The 14,819-nt window shown below is 43.2% G+C and overlaps 1 protein-coding gene across 1 annotated transcript; it reads right to left on the bottom strand.

Annotated features, from left to right (window-relative positions):
* Positions 1–751: 751 nt before the first annotated feature.
* Positions 752–12,858, bottom strand: enc2 (ectodermal-neural cortex 2). Its single transcript, XM_030769592.1, is given in 6 exon segments — positions 752–2,000; positions 9,386–10,098; positions 10,101–10,148; positions 10,150–10,226; positions 10,229–11,236; positions 12,742–12,858. Coding segments are annotated over 5 exon segments (1,875 nt in total). The 5' UTR covers positions 12,806–12,858; the 3' UTR covers positions 752–2,000; positions 9,386–9,420.
* Positions 12,859–14,819: the final 1,961 nt, after the last annotated feature.

Genomic DNA, 14,819 nt, shown 5'->3' with positions numbered 1-14,819 from the left:
AATTCATTTTGAGCTTTAAAATCAGAGTTGGAGGGAGGGAGGGAGGGGAGGACATGGTATTGAGAAGCCCTGGAACCTTGCCATATCTGACCTTAATGTTCTGGGAGAGATTGCATCTTGATAGCTACTTTTGTTGAAAAGCTGCCAGTAAGTACTAGCCCTACTGTTTGCTTTCTTTCTGAGCCTGTGCCAGAGAAGAAAGGGAAGTAAGTGCTGTTTGCATTTTCTCCTGAGCAGGACAAAAAGATGAGGAAATATCATTGTTATGTAGTTCTTACCCAGCCGCCAATCAAGTGTCAGCCATGATGTTCTAATATGTCCTTACTGGTATAATGCAAACACAACAGGAATCTGTCTCACAACAGATAGCCTCCCACCCCCCCTAAAAAAATTCCCCACACCCCATGAGGCTAATACTTCTCTTGCCTATCAGAGGCTTATGATAACATGTAAATCACCAATTCTGGAATGTTCTGTGAAGAATTTCAGTTAAATCCAGAGAGCTGGATATTCTAAATTTTAAGAAATGGATTAAAAAGAAAAAAAAATCTAATTTAAGAACTATTTTTAAATAAATCCCCCACATAGGTTTTTAAAGCTGACAGTGTAATAGTGTGCTATTAATCGAAAGCTTATTTTTCAGTGCTTCAAAGCACCTAGGAATGTTTCTGTTTTGAGAGGTGATGTATGTGCTGTGAGACTGAGCGCATGTTTAAGCCACCACTGCACTTCTGAAACCATTAAGTAAGCATCAAAAAGTCATTTATTCAAACCCTTGAGCAGAGTGAATTAACGACAAAACATTTCTACCATTATTAGGCACCACGAATCCAATTCACAAGAGGGCATTCAGGATCAAATACGGTTTCCCAGAAATGCCTTCATATGATGATGACAAAAAAGTTTAAAAGTGTTTCATTACTATTTAAAAACAGTTCCAATACCTCCTCTTCAAAAATCCCTTAAAAACAGTTTGTAAGACTATATCAGGGCTGGAAAACAGGCCCTTTCCTTCTGAGTTCTCATTTCCAAATTCATTCAAATCAGAAAAAAGTCCAGTAACAAAGCATTAAGTACCCTCATTGACCAGTATCAACCTCATAGAGACATGTGCAATTTCTCAATTTTTTTTTCCTAACACATCACAGGCAATGCATTTCTTACTCTTGTATCTTTAGTAATCAGGGGATGTTCAAAAAAGCAGGAAGTCCACTATTGTAGATAGTGCTGTGGATCTATATAAGTTCCAGGTTACATTGTATTTCACAGATAGCAAATAAATATAAGTAGTATAAACAGTTTACCACTCAGTCATGCCTTCGATGTTAAACCTGCGTTTCCCCAATGGGATATTTTGTATTTTTCTCTGTTTGCATGAAGCAGAGGTCTGACTGAACGTAATGGTCATAATGTAACATCCAGAAGTCCCTTGAGGCAAGGGAAACCAACATTAAGCATATACTGAAAAATTAAGCTTTGTGATGGCATAGTGATATTCATGCATTGCTTGCCTTTTTTTTTTTTTTTTGGTAATCCTTGTAGTTGGCCTGGACTCCTGAGTTCCCTATTGGAATGTTCTTCGCCAATTGCCTTTATGGGTTGCAAAAGTGTTCACTACACAAATACATTTCAAAACAGTCCTAAAAAAGAAAAGAAAAAAAAGAAAAAAGAAAACCAGGGCTGAGGTCAGTGTGTAAGTGCGCCTCTTTATGGTAACAGAAGAGAAGCACTGACATGGAGTTTTAGCTTTGTGCTGTGATGAGATGTCCAAACTTGTGACACTTCTCCCCAAAGACCTTTTTTGTTCTGCTACACCCTGCTGTTGCTCTTGGAGGTGGGCAGCTGGTTTGTTTTTGAGTGACGTTCAGTGAAAGAGACATGACCAACCACACTGCAGCCATGTTCTCATTGGGCACACGCTGAACTTCCCTGGGCCGACCTAAAAGACAGTTCCAGCAATGCCCCGTCCTGTTCACTGTGTCCGGAGTAGTGTGCGGCACCTGCCAAGACAGACAGGATACAGTGTGAAACCAAAGCTTCCAGGCACTCAGGCAAAATGTTGTCATTTGAACCCAGCTCTAGGGTTGTCAGGGACATGCACATGGAAGATATTCATTTAAATGCTCACCCAGTTTAAACAAGAAAAGGACACAACAGTCGACTGAAGGGTCTTCTGTATTATACTAAACCCATATTTGGTCTGTTTGCACGAACACCGCTATCACTAGACACATGGTGACTGTGTATCTGATGTTGCATTCCTCTGGTTTGGCTTCTAGGCAACACCCCCCTTTGCCCCACCCCACCCATCCACTTTGTCAGCAGTCGGCACATTGTGCGAACGATCCCGTGTATGGAGCATGAGCCGACTCAGAGGTGGTTGCTTCACTGCGGCTTGTGAAAACAATGGCAGAGTGAGCTGTTCTGCAGGAGATGGCTTCAGGTCAAAGGGTGAAAGATGACTCTTATAAGGCCAGGACACAGAAAGCAGCCCAACCTCTTTTTTTTTCTTTCTCAAACAAAGAGGCATTTAGGGCCAGGTATCATATCCTTGTTTGTAACCTGTGCCAATTCACAGCACAGCTATAAATCAAAAGTATGTTGAAATATGTGTATTGTGTGAATGGCTGTCTGACAAAATGGTGACCCCTCTGACAAGAAAGCAGGGGAACAGCCTTGTGGAAGGACAAATTAGTAAGTTAAACTGTACTGTCCTGGAATGGCTCCCGGAAGCTAGCCTATATTTTATTCTCTTTACAGCAAAGAACAACATCAGATACAAAAACATAAGCAAAGGAGGAAAAGAATCAGGATGAACAGAGTAAAAAAAAGTTGCTTTCAAACTTCTAGCTGAATGTTTTTAGGGCACTTTGACAGAAAAACAAAACAAAACAAAAAGTAGCCAAATCAGTCTCAAAAAGCCTTTGAAAATCTTTCCCGTTGTCACCCATGAACAGATGAAGGGATTTGTGGTCTCTTGGCACTTCACATCTGCCTTCTGATGGAGTCCTCCCCCAGACATCCCACTGTTCTCTCAGGAGGATTTGGAGCAGCTCACCGCTCGCAGGGCTTCCTGGGCCCACCTTGGCAGCTTTCAGACTCTGCTCAGCTTAGCCTGGTTAATCCTATCCTCATCACCTTGACATGTTTCTATGACGCTTCAATTTGATGCTAATCCTTTCTTCAGAGGGCATGAAGGCATAACACTAGAGCAATCAAACAGTTCCTCCAGAGAGCGATGCAATGCAGCGTAAACAGACATGAATGGAAACACTGTATCTGCAAAAGGCGACGAGCTACACGAGGCCTTGCATTCCCTAACTCTCTCTGAGCACAGCAGACAACCCTCTATGGAGACTTCTCAGACCTCCCAACCTTCTCTCTTATTTGCAAGCTGGTAGATAATCTGTAGCATGTGGCATTCTGAGGTGGGCTCAAATGCATTTAAAGACATAACCTAGGCCATAAGAACCCCGTGATGGTTAAATCTCTCCAGTAACGCGGAGGATTTTGAAAGGTCTGAAAAATCTTAACTGCTTCAAAACCAGGAAATGTACAATAGAGTACAAACTAGGAAAGCCCGTTAAAGGAGTGTGTTTTGTTAAAAGAATAGGAGGAAACACTGCAGGGCAGACATTCAAAACAGCAATTAATCAAAAAAAAAAAAGAAGAAGAAGAAGAAGACAAACTCCTGTCAGTGACCGAGGGCACATCAGCAAACAGAATAAGCAGAGGATAATTAGTCACTGAGTATTCTCATTCTCTAAACAGCAGGCTGCAGTTGTTTATAGCTTTCTGACAAGACAGAACTTGTCCAGGAAGTTCAAACCAACAAGGTTCTATCAACTGGGCCCTGTATGTCATTATTTTGTGGCACCAAAACCACAGCTAACTGGTTTTACACTCAGGCACCGCATGAGAACTGAAACAAAAGGAGGAATAATTAAAAGGGGTTTTGTTTGGAGATGACCAAGGTCATCAAATCCAAAATAGGAAATGGCTTTGTACAGATAATGTTTCTGCAGAATTCTCACTGTGACTCAGTCAACATGTTTTCACCCTGTAGGCTACTGATTAAGGGCAAAGCAAAGCATGAAACGCAAACTTTTTTTCTGTTGCTGGTCAAAAACGAAAACAGACACGGTTCATTTCCATGTGGTGTGTGACAGAGAGGTTGTGGTATCCTTACTAAGGCACTTCTGTCTAGACTGGGGTGTGGATAGCACACAGCTTTGCTGCTTAATGCGTTGATGACAAAGTAAATTTCAGGGCTCAATGAAACAAGCCAAACTCACTCCTAGGAAAGAAGGTCCAGTTTCATGCCCGTTCAGATGACTGCTTAAAACCAAGAACCAATTTAAAACAGGGCACGTCTACCAAGCACAGATTATCTAGTTTTTTGCCCCACTGTTTCTGCATTTGGCAGGGAACGGGGGTAAGTCTAATGCGTCACTTGGGAAGCTTCTACCTGTATTAGTCTGTAGTCTCCAGTTGGCAGAGTGGCAAGTTGGGCCAAAACATCGTGTTTCCAGCAACAGTAACATGCATTCCACAAAGAGAGATCAGATTATAGTGGCACAATCCGATTTACGGGGCTCGGCAACAGCAGAACAATTAGCTGGCTTAGTTTTTCTAGAGGCAGGTTGGGTGGGGGAGAGATGGTGGTATGGGTGGGGGTGGAGAGTGGTTGGCATTGGGTCAGGATTTTTCCAACTAGCATATTACCTGGATTAGTGGAGCACAATGCTCTCCAATAAAACTGCACTGTAGGCAGGAAAAAGCAGTGACTAGGCCTCGCAGTGACCATATGACACAGGCCAAACAAACAGGGGTCACATCAACTGCCATTACAAGGCAACAAGCTCCCGTGATTTGCGTTCCCTGCTGCTGTTATAGCTGCTGCTGGTAACAAGAGACCCAGTCTGGCCTCATGGATTAATTCATCTACATCCATATTATCTGTACAGTAAGAATTAAAGCCTCAGGAAAAAAAAAGAGCATGTTCTGGAACACGTGGCTAATGGTCATTGCCAAAAAGCTCTTGGCAAAGCTCAGAGGAGTGATTTCCATAGATCATTATGTTCTGCAATAAGATCTATTAATAATTCATCTATCCCAATCACATTATATCAGCCAAATAAAGCAATTAGGGAAAATGACTGCAACACATGTGGTGAGACACAGAAACCCCATTAGAATCCCTCCTGGATTGAAGTGCCCAGAATGGACTTTTCCAAGAGGAAAATGGAGGTAGCCCGCGGCGTCCAACTGTGACAGTTCCCGTGAAGCGCTGTCACAATTCTCTCCCGCTGGGTCGCAACATTTCACTATCTATGAAGTGGAACAGTCTTAAAAACAACTTTTTCCTTTCCTTCCGCCAATGGTATTCGCTAATACACAAACAGCAGACGTAGCCAATGGGTCTTTTTCAACAAAGAAGCCATGCATGGTCATTGTTATTTCTGATCTTAACTGGTACATTAAAGCAATCAGATGCCGGTGATTTTTAAACACATTGCATGCCAAATCAGACATTACACCTTAATTCCTGTGATGGAGAAAACCTACAGGAATGACAGAAGCACCTCATTTCCGACTGACAGGTCACCTCTTGCCAAGCAATGACTCAAAACGAGAGCACACACCGAAAGCTGTCATGAAAAACAGCTAAGTTTATCCAAAGAACTAGAAGTTCAAGACTTACCAAGAATCCACAAAAAGAATTTGATAAAGCCTTTCCCTGTTCTGGCCCTCTAGAATCTAATTTTGGGTCATGCGCATTTTGGAGGCCAGACGAAGGGTCTCGAGATTTGTTACAAAAAAAGAGGCCAGACCAGAAGCTTTTAACAGTGAAAGACAGGGTGGCATTTCAGTGGTCCTTGAACAGCAGCTAGATGGTGATCCAGCACTCCATTTACACTACAGTAGTCAAAATTCACTAAGTGCCAACCGCTCTCCTTCTGAAATTACAGAACCGAAAGTCAGCTAACTCTGGGCAGAATAAGATGCCTGGGAAACAATATTCTCAGCCAGACAAATGTCAAGAGTGCTGCAGGGAGAAAGGCCTTTGTTCACCATTTTTTTGGTGCGCTGAGGAGAAGAGAGAGATTCACCCAGGGGACACAGCTAAAGACGGCATGCCATGTCCTTGATGCCAAAAGAGGCTTTTGTGTGTTACATGCATTCTCCTCTTCTCTAATTAGAGCTTAGTTGAGAGAACAAAGCCAATGAGACTACCTTAATATGAGGGCAGGGAAGCAAAACTATGGTCATTAGCCTGCTGCATTTATTCAAGTCAAATACAGGCTAAATTCAGGCGTTTTAAAATGCTTTACATATATATTTTTTTTTTTAAAACATGATTGTAAGATGTACAATAATATTCTATATTTCTACATCTGGTTTTACCTCAAAGAGTTAAAATGTTATAGTAGTAGCAGCACACCCAACAATCAGACCACCCAGAGACATCCGTTTTGTAACCTTAGTCCTCATGGGATTAGAGCGCAGGGCGCAAATGAGGTTGGACATGGCCTGTGTCAAGCCTCCATCAGCTCCACTTTCAGATGCCATGAGAGCTGATAGGATGAAGGTAATGGTTAGGCTTAGCTTTGATGTGTTATAATATATCTGAGTGAGAACTCTACAGACATAAATACCCAACTTAAGAGGATCCAAATACAGAGCCTTTCTATCATCAAGTGCATTCTTGCTCTAAAAACACTTGCTGTCACATGCACCTACAAACAAAACAATTACGATACTATATTAACCAAAAATCCTTTTCGTTTGATCTAGTCTTTCACAACCTCTAAAGAATACTCGACAAAATCTGTTTTTATTAAATAAAAATACTTGAAAACATGGCACAGAATTACAGACTACAAATACTGGTGATTAGAGAAACCGCTGATAATTCCAGGGCTATTTGGTGTATGACAGTACGGTGCTTTGATGTTTGGTTGTTTGATATAAGACTTTCAATTGCAAGTAGTTAAAAACTCTTCTGAGATATAATGAGTATGAAACAACAGCTGTTTGAAAAAGTCATTCAATGTCAGAACTACCCGACCATTTGGTATACTGCTACTCCTGGAAAAAAAAAGGGACAGGTTTCACTGGGATGACATTGGTATAGGAAGGCCAAGGTAGGAGAAAAGGTTCTGAAAAGAGATGGCAGAACAGAGTTGCAGTCAGGTAGGCTCCTGCTCTCCCCTTCCCATCTGCTGCTGCAGTTGTTAAAATATTTATGAGCTGAAACAGGATTCCCAGCCTTGTGTCTTGTGTGTTCATCATTCATGGTACTTGCTCCTTCTCTCTCTCTCTCCCTCTTTTTTGTTTTTCTGCTGAGACATAGCACAAAAACAACATCGAAGCCCACAGGTATATTTTTAAAGCCAGACCAAAAGAACGCAGCAAGATGTACTGCTCACCTACACAAACACTTTTGAGCAAGGAGACCGCTCAAAACGGAGACTGCCGTTCACTCCGACAAAAGGAGACGAAAGCGAGAGACACATCTGAAGTTCTGCTTTCGTCCAGAGACAAATGCTGAGGGCGAGCGAACAGGCGGCTGGCGAGCGTGTGACGGGATGGCTCAGCTGTTGCAGCATATTTACCCAGAGCCTTTTTGAGTTTCCTCTGGGCGTCCCTACCCAGAACCACCTACTGCTGCCACCATCCTTCTCCAGGCCTGCCAGGACCTCCAGACTGCACCTCCAGGATCTAATTATAAAGTAGAGCATACACTTGGCCACCTGCTTCTGTGTGAAACAGTGCGCTGTGATGCTGTGTCACTGGCTGACTGGGGGTAGAGTGGGGTGGGGTGTTAGTGATTACTCATAGGAATAATCATTCACTTCAGGGAGCACTGCGTCTGCAGCGGTCCTAAAATGCCCAAAGCCCATGACAGACTGACCGGTCTATGGGAATACGCAGGAAATGATCACACGCCAAGTCTCTACTCTGTGTGCTTGCACTAGTCAAGTGGCCTTGGCTGATATTAAAGGAAGAAAGAAAAAAAAAGGCTGTACGGGAGCCTGGGATTGATAAAAGTGTAATCCTTACACTGAAGCAGAAACAACTGCTGAACAGTATGCACAACCCCCCCCCCTTTCCTGCTTTAATGAACTGTGAGACAAGGTGTATTGACATTCTGCTGAAAAAGATGGCAAGAGTTCAAGAGGACACTTCCTATGATCTCATGCCAAGTCACCACAGCGGTGATCTTTCAACAAGGCAGAACACAAAGGAAAAAATATATAAAAGCAAAAAAAAAAAAAAATAGTCTTGAATGATTCAGGATATGACATAATTGTGTAAAACAGTGTTAGAAAATTAAAAGATAAAACAGACATATACTTGTATATTGAATACAGTTAGAAGGTAAAAGACTGAATGAAGGACTATTCTTTAGTTGTTTACATATGTAACAGGCTCAGACATTCGAGGTAACTTAAGGGTCATTTTGTTATGTTTATCCCACAAGTCATTTAGACTTGGGTTTTTGTTTTTCCTGTCCAGCAGCAATGAAACTTCACTGGCCATCATCGATTAAGAAGCCATAATCAACACTGTTCGCAGTTTTAAAAACCATTATAAGTCGCTCCTGAGATCATAGATCTGAAGGTGAGGGAATACATTTGAGAGACAATGCTCAAAACGATATTAGCACTCTCCTCCTCTCTTCAACGAGTCCCTCTCTGCAGTCTGTAATTACTCAGACTGAGTCTGAGCGTGTTCACCAGCTTGTGAGCTAATAGCCAATTGACTGAAAAACCTCTGTAATGCAGATCACAAATCAATTTTTAAGTGGCTCATTGCTTCACTGGTTGAAATGTGTCACATTGATCCCGAACGAGAGGCAGTAGGATTTTTCAAACTCTAAACCTTGAGCTGCTGCTGTGATTGGTCCCAGCGGTTTGCCAGACGCCGCAGTGTTGCTGATTTTCTTTGTTAGAGCTCCAGATGGTTTCACAGTTTTTTTTTTCCCTTTTTTTTTCCCTCCCTTCCTCCTTTAGAACCCACATCGCCCCCAATAAAACAAGATATTCTGCTCCTGACTTCAAAAAGGGCCACTGACCGTGCTTGGCAGTCTAGCTTTCGCTTACACTGACCAAAAAAAAAAAAATTCTGTGTGCTTGGTATGTTTATGTCAAAAGCAAGCAGACTGCAGTGTCTCCTCCACCTCAGATCTTATCTCAGACATTTTTCCATTGTGACATAGCACCACAGGGAGAACAGAACATGGGCTGTAGCATTTAAATATTCTTAGCAAATGGAAGCAAGTCACATGACATCAAAAACAGCACAGTCCATAACTTACAGACCCAATAAATTATTTACTGAAATTAAAATTAAAAATATATTGTTATGAGATTCTTACCTGGGTTTAGTCTACCAACTGTTTCCGGGAAGTTACTAGGCGGGAAGATGCTTCCAGGTGCTAACAAATGCAGTAGGAATCAGTGAGTAAGGCACAGTTGTAATACTGTTCCAACTATCTGATGTTGGATCGTAACAGTCCAGTGTTTTGCAGCGCTGTGTCCCAAAGTAGCCCCCAACCACATAGAGTTTGTTACCAGAGGCTACTGCATGGCAGCTCATTCGCTTAGAGGTCATATCGCCCACCCGCGTCCATAGGTTTGTCTCACAGTCAAAACGGTAGGCGGAAGCGGCTGTGAATTCCGTGTCCCCGCCCATAATGAAAATCTGGCTGCCCAGAACGGCAGCCGCCGTGTAACGCCAGGGCTGCGGGCACTCGGCTGCGATGGTCCAGCGGTTCTCGATGGGGTCGTAACACTGGACTTTGGAAGCTTTGTCCCTGTGGATGGTGGTACCACCAAAGACAAACAGCTTCAGCTTAGCACTGACCACCGCCGCATTACTGACACCGTCCCTCAGAGGTGCCATCATCGTCCACTTGTTGGTAAGCGGATCATACCGCTCCACCTGCTTAAGGGACACAGAGGGTGAGGCTGGGAAGACACCTGCTATTGCTGTGTGTCCTCCTACTACGTATAAGCAGTTTTCCAATTCGGCTGAGCCATGACCGAAGCGCGCAATTAACATGGGAGCACCTTTGGACCATTCCTCGTGGGACATGTGTCGTATATCCACACATCCTTGGATACTCCATTCTCTGAGCCTTCTACCACCTGTCACGACAACCTTGCATCCAATGCACATGCACTAGAACTCTTTCCTAGGACTAGGCAGGTCTGATTGGGATTGATTTCTTTTGCTTTATGGTCCACTTGATAGATCTTATCACACATGAAGGTCTGACCACCGAGAATAAGCAGAGTGTGACCTGCTTTACGAGGTCTGGCGCAGGGACTGGTGACCACGCCATCATTCTGCAGGATTTTTTTTTTGCACTGCATAGCCTCGTCCACTATCTGTCTGCTCCGTTTGTCTGAAATGACCAGCTCCTCACAAGCCACTGCTTCAATCAGACACTCAGAAGGTAGCAGGGCTAAACGGACGCCTCTAAGTAGCTCAGGGAGGTAGTCCCTCCGACTGTCCAGATCGTACCGGACCCAGCGCATGACGGCATTGAACACGATTTGCTCGTCCTCTATTTCCAGCTCGTCGCTCAGAATGAGGTCCAGGAGCTTGTCTTTAGAAAGGCTGTAGAAGTCCTCCGTGTCTCTGACGGCTTCAAAGTGGACAAGGCACATCCTCCACGAGAGTTCGTACAGGCGCTTGCATTGATGAGCATCAGAGAGGAGCATCATGCCAAGGCAATTGGACGAATGCAGGTTCTTCTCGAGGAACTCCGCAGCTGCATCGCGAATGTCGTGGAACTGCAGCATATCTCCCGCCTCCAGCAACGACTCTGCGTTCTCCTCGTTGATGATGACTCGTGACGAGTAGGCGAAGTCTAACAGCAGCTCCAGTACCTCGGGGTGGACGCTATCACGGAAATTGACCTCGCTGTCGAGACTTTCGCGAAGCCCTCCGCTGAACATGGCCTCAAAGTAGCGACTACAGGCGGCCAACACAGCACGGTGGCAAGGGAAAGAGCGGTCGCCTGCCCAGAGCGTGACATCCGTAAACATGCACTGCTTGCGGAGGGTGTTGAGGTGGGTGAGCACACTGTCTGGATGGGAGGGCTTGTGGAACAAGGAGATATTCATGGAGCCTGTGCTCGTTCGTGACTTGCGGTTCTCGTGGACACTAACTGACATCTTTTCTGGCACCTCCAGAGATTCGGCTGCCCCGATTTCTCGAACTGAAGAAAAATAAAGGAAACAAAGAAAACGTTTCGATTACAACATTTAAATTTTTTACCCACAAAAGCTGTTCACTTCAATGCAGGAAACAGAGGGGTATTAGGCAAGCATGAAGGGATATTTGAGGTACAGTTCATTGTAGTACCAAAAGATATTCCTCATTTACATGGTACTTCCAGAGTCCAGATGCAAGATATGTTTTCCTCTATTTAGTCAAGATGATTCAGTGAGACTCTGCTAATCTCGACGTATTAACATGTCTGAATCCTATCTTTTAATTCTTTAATCCATCCATGCACACACCCACCACACTGGGTAGAAACATTTTAAAACTAGACTGCTTATATCTGCCAAGTTCTAAAAGAGTGATGAATGCAGTATTTAACAAAAATGGCATCATAACAAAAAAAAATCAACTGAGGTCAGTGACAAAGGATTATGATGTGCCAGTCTGATTACACAACCGGACTATTTCAGATTCAGAGTTCGGATTATCTGATATAGGCCTAATACTCTTATTGAATCAGTTGTAGATGATGTTGAAATATAAACTAAAGCCATTGTGTCTGTACCTGTGGTAGCCAAACCAGAATCTACAATGTACAAAAGTTATTGTTACTGCACTGTACCAAAGTGAAATTTCAAGTCTGGCTGAAAGTTAACCTGTATGCTATAAAGGTTAGGCAGGATTTTTCATGGAAACAACAGCACCAATTTATATGTTGACATCACACAACTTCTGTTATTGCTGAAATAAGACTACTGACCTTTTTAAATTATGGATGAAGCACTTTTTTTCTAACCACTAATCAATGACAAAGCTTGTGTAATGTATTTCAAATCTTGCCTTGCTTTGAGGGACCAAAGCAGAGATCAGACGTTCAATTTAGATACAGAAAGATGCTTAACACACTAGTTTTAAATCCATGGACATTATGAGAAATGACAAATTTTTCAGACAGAAATGTGGCACAGTGTGTCTGCTGACACAGCCTATTTCTCACTGCAGCTTCTCTGAAGAGCTTACATCTCTTTAGAGCTAGAGCAAGAATTAAGAAACAGGAGACATTCCAAAAAAAAAAACACACAATGGCTAATGTTACAGCAGCCAGTCCTCTCAGAGGCCAAGGGCTAATTGTGGAGTCAAACATGCTGACATGCATATTGATGTCAATAATTTGAGAGCAGTTTTTTGGGGGGGGGGGGTCTGCTACAGAGAGCAGGGGCTGCAGGAGCAGGCATGCACACATCAGCAGGGTCTTTAAAACAAACAAACAAAAAAAAAGAACAACAAAAAAAAAAGAATAATGATGGTTTCGCAGGGATCACAATACCAGGGGTCAATAACAAAAGATGCACGGCACAGCGGGGGTGTGCAGATGAGGCGACGCAAGGGGGAGAAAGAAGGGGCTCAGAGGGGGTGCGGCTAAGGAGAGAGTGGGATTTTGATGGGGGAACTGTCATGGGGTGAGCTGGAGGTGTGTGTCCGTGTGGTACCACTTACAGCGACAAAAATTGCTGACCCAGGCACAGGCACTGACAGTGAAGATCTGAGGTGGGGTCTGCATCAGTCCCCAAAAGTGCTCCCCCCACAGGCTGGGCTGAGAGAGAGGGAGAGCGCTGTCCTCTAAGAGGCCATCGAAAAGGGAAAAGATAGGCAAAAAGAAAAAGAAACACAAAAGATTTGTACTCATGATGCTGGGTTTTTTTTTTGTGAGAGAGAGAGGCTGATCTAGAAACACGTTTGTAGATTTTTCCCCTCAGGTCTTGGTGTTGGAGAGAAAAGGAAAAGGAAAAAAGAAAAGGAAAGAAAAAAAATAAGCCTACTGATCAATATCGGTAAGCAGAGCTTTTGTAGTCATTTTTGCCTTCAGAAGAAAAGCTTGATGAAAAGGCAGTGTGGCTTTTATCCGCGGGCACAATAAAACTGTTGGGTTGAGTTCCTCAACAGTTCATCTCACTGCCTATGGCTACCGTCACTCAACAACTGCCAAAGCCATGCCAAAGGTGCTGAATCACTCACCGTGAAGAGACTGCCTAACTGCATAGACATTCACGTAAGCATGAATGACACCCCTTAATTGCAATGCCACCGAGCAGCCCAGGCACAAAGGTCCTCCTTCGATTTGAATGTGCCTCCATAAACATCCCAGCTCTCTAGACTAATAGCCTTTCCAGGATCTTTTCACTGCAGAGATTTGGTATTCTGGTGCTTCTCTAGTTTAGCAACAGCAAAAAGAGGAGAACTGTGAAAGGTATGTGGGTGGGTGTGCTGATCTTTTCTACTCAAGGCAAGTCAGAAGCTAGCAACCTCTGTTCGTTTTGCCATTCGGACCGCTTCAGCAGTGGGCATGCAGTCTCTGTTGTTGGTGATGAGGAGAGATCCTCCATGTCCGGGGAAGGAATGCATCCTGTTCATGGCCCTGGAACAAGGCAGCCATGTCAAACCCTCTTAATGCACCTTGGGTTGTCCCGTTTTAATTTTAAAAAGTACATGAAAGACAGGCTCCAGGGCCACCGTGTCCAACTCATGAGTCAGACAAATGGACAAAAGTATGTAATGGCTAAGAAACGATTGCTACAATGACCACTTCTCTTCCTCCTCTGACAAGAGGAGAAAGCCACAGGAAATCAGCAACTAGAGATGACTGTTTTAAACATGGACAACAAAATCTTGTTGATAACTAAGGACCCTGTTTATTATGTGCACTGGTAATAATTATCTTGGGAGGAAAAACGAAATATGTGTGGAAGTCACTCCCTAAATGCAGGTAATCGAATCAAGGTGGTGCAATAAATGCTAGTACATAATATATAACCTAATTTCTATACCTGACACGCCTTTGAATGTCATGTTTGCGTGCTATGTTCCTCTGGCCTACAATATGTGCAGGCTTTCTGTAGTTCATGGGAGTTTGCAGCTGGCTCCTCAAAGTGTTTAACATTATGACCAATTGTGAAATCTCAAGCCTTTTTAAATCACACTAGACCTGTAAATCAATCTATCTGCATTACACTAATCCCCTCTTTTCTCTATCATCAATTTTCGGACCATCTGCACACTGTTTTGAGACACTGCTGGTGTATGAGATTGGTTCCCACAGTACATATAGACTACACACGTTTTTTGTTTTTTTTTTGCTCACACCTTTACACATCAGCGAAGTCAAGCCCATAACTGGGTGATTAAGCTAATATTAGCAGGAACAGATGACTAGTGTTGTTGCAATGGTATCATTCACCCAGTAAGGCAGATGAATACGGTTTTCCATCACCATTCAAGGTGAGTACATCAGACCTTATCTAGTTTCAGGTCTTGATTAGCACACCAGCCTAGATTTGCAAAGCAGTAAACAGTCTGAGGACAACCGGAAGTCTAAAGTACTCATGGCTCCCACACATTTTTCAGTACATAGTTTCCTGTATAAATCATAACCGATAATTATCCGATTTTATCATTACTTTTGATATTACACCAACCTCTAATCCTAATCGTGTGAATAAATGAGCACAGAAAGTACAGAAAGTAACCTTTTGTTGTTGCTGAATTATTTATGAAATCTACAACACTTTGATTATTTC

This window comes from Chanos chanos, chromosome 1 (assembly GCF_902362185.1).
Source record: "Chanos chanos chromosome 1, fChaCha1.1, whole genome shotgun sequence".
In the NCBI taxonomy this organism is placed as follows: domain Eukaryota; kingdom Metazoa; phylum Chordata; class Actinopteri; order Gonorynchiformes; family Chanidae; genus Chanos; species Chanos chanos.
The sequence above is the reverse complement of the archived record's forward strand: the minus strand, read 5'-3'. Positions and strand labels throughout refer to the sequence as shown.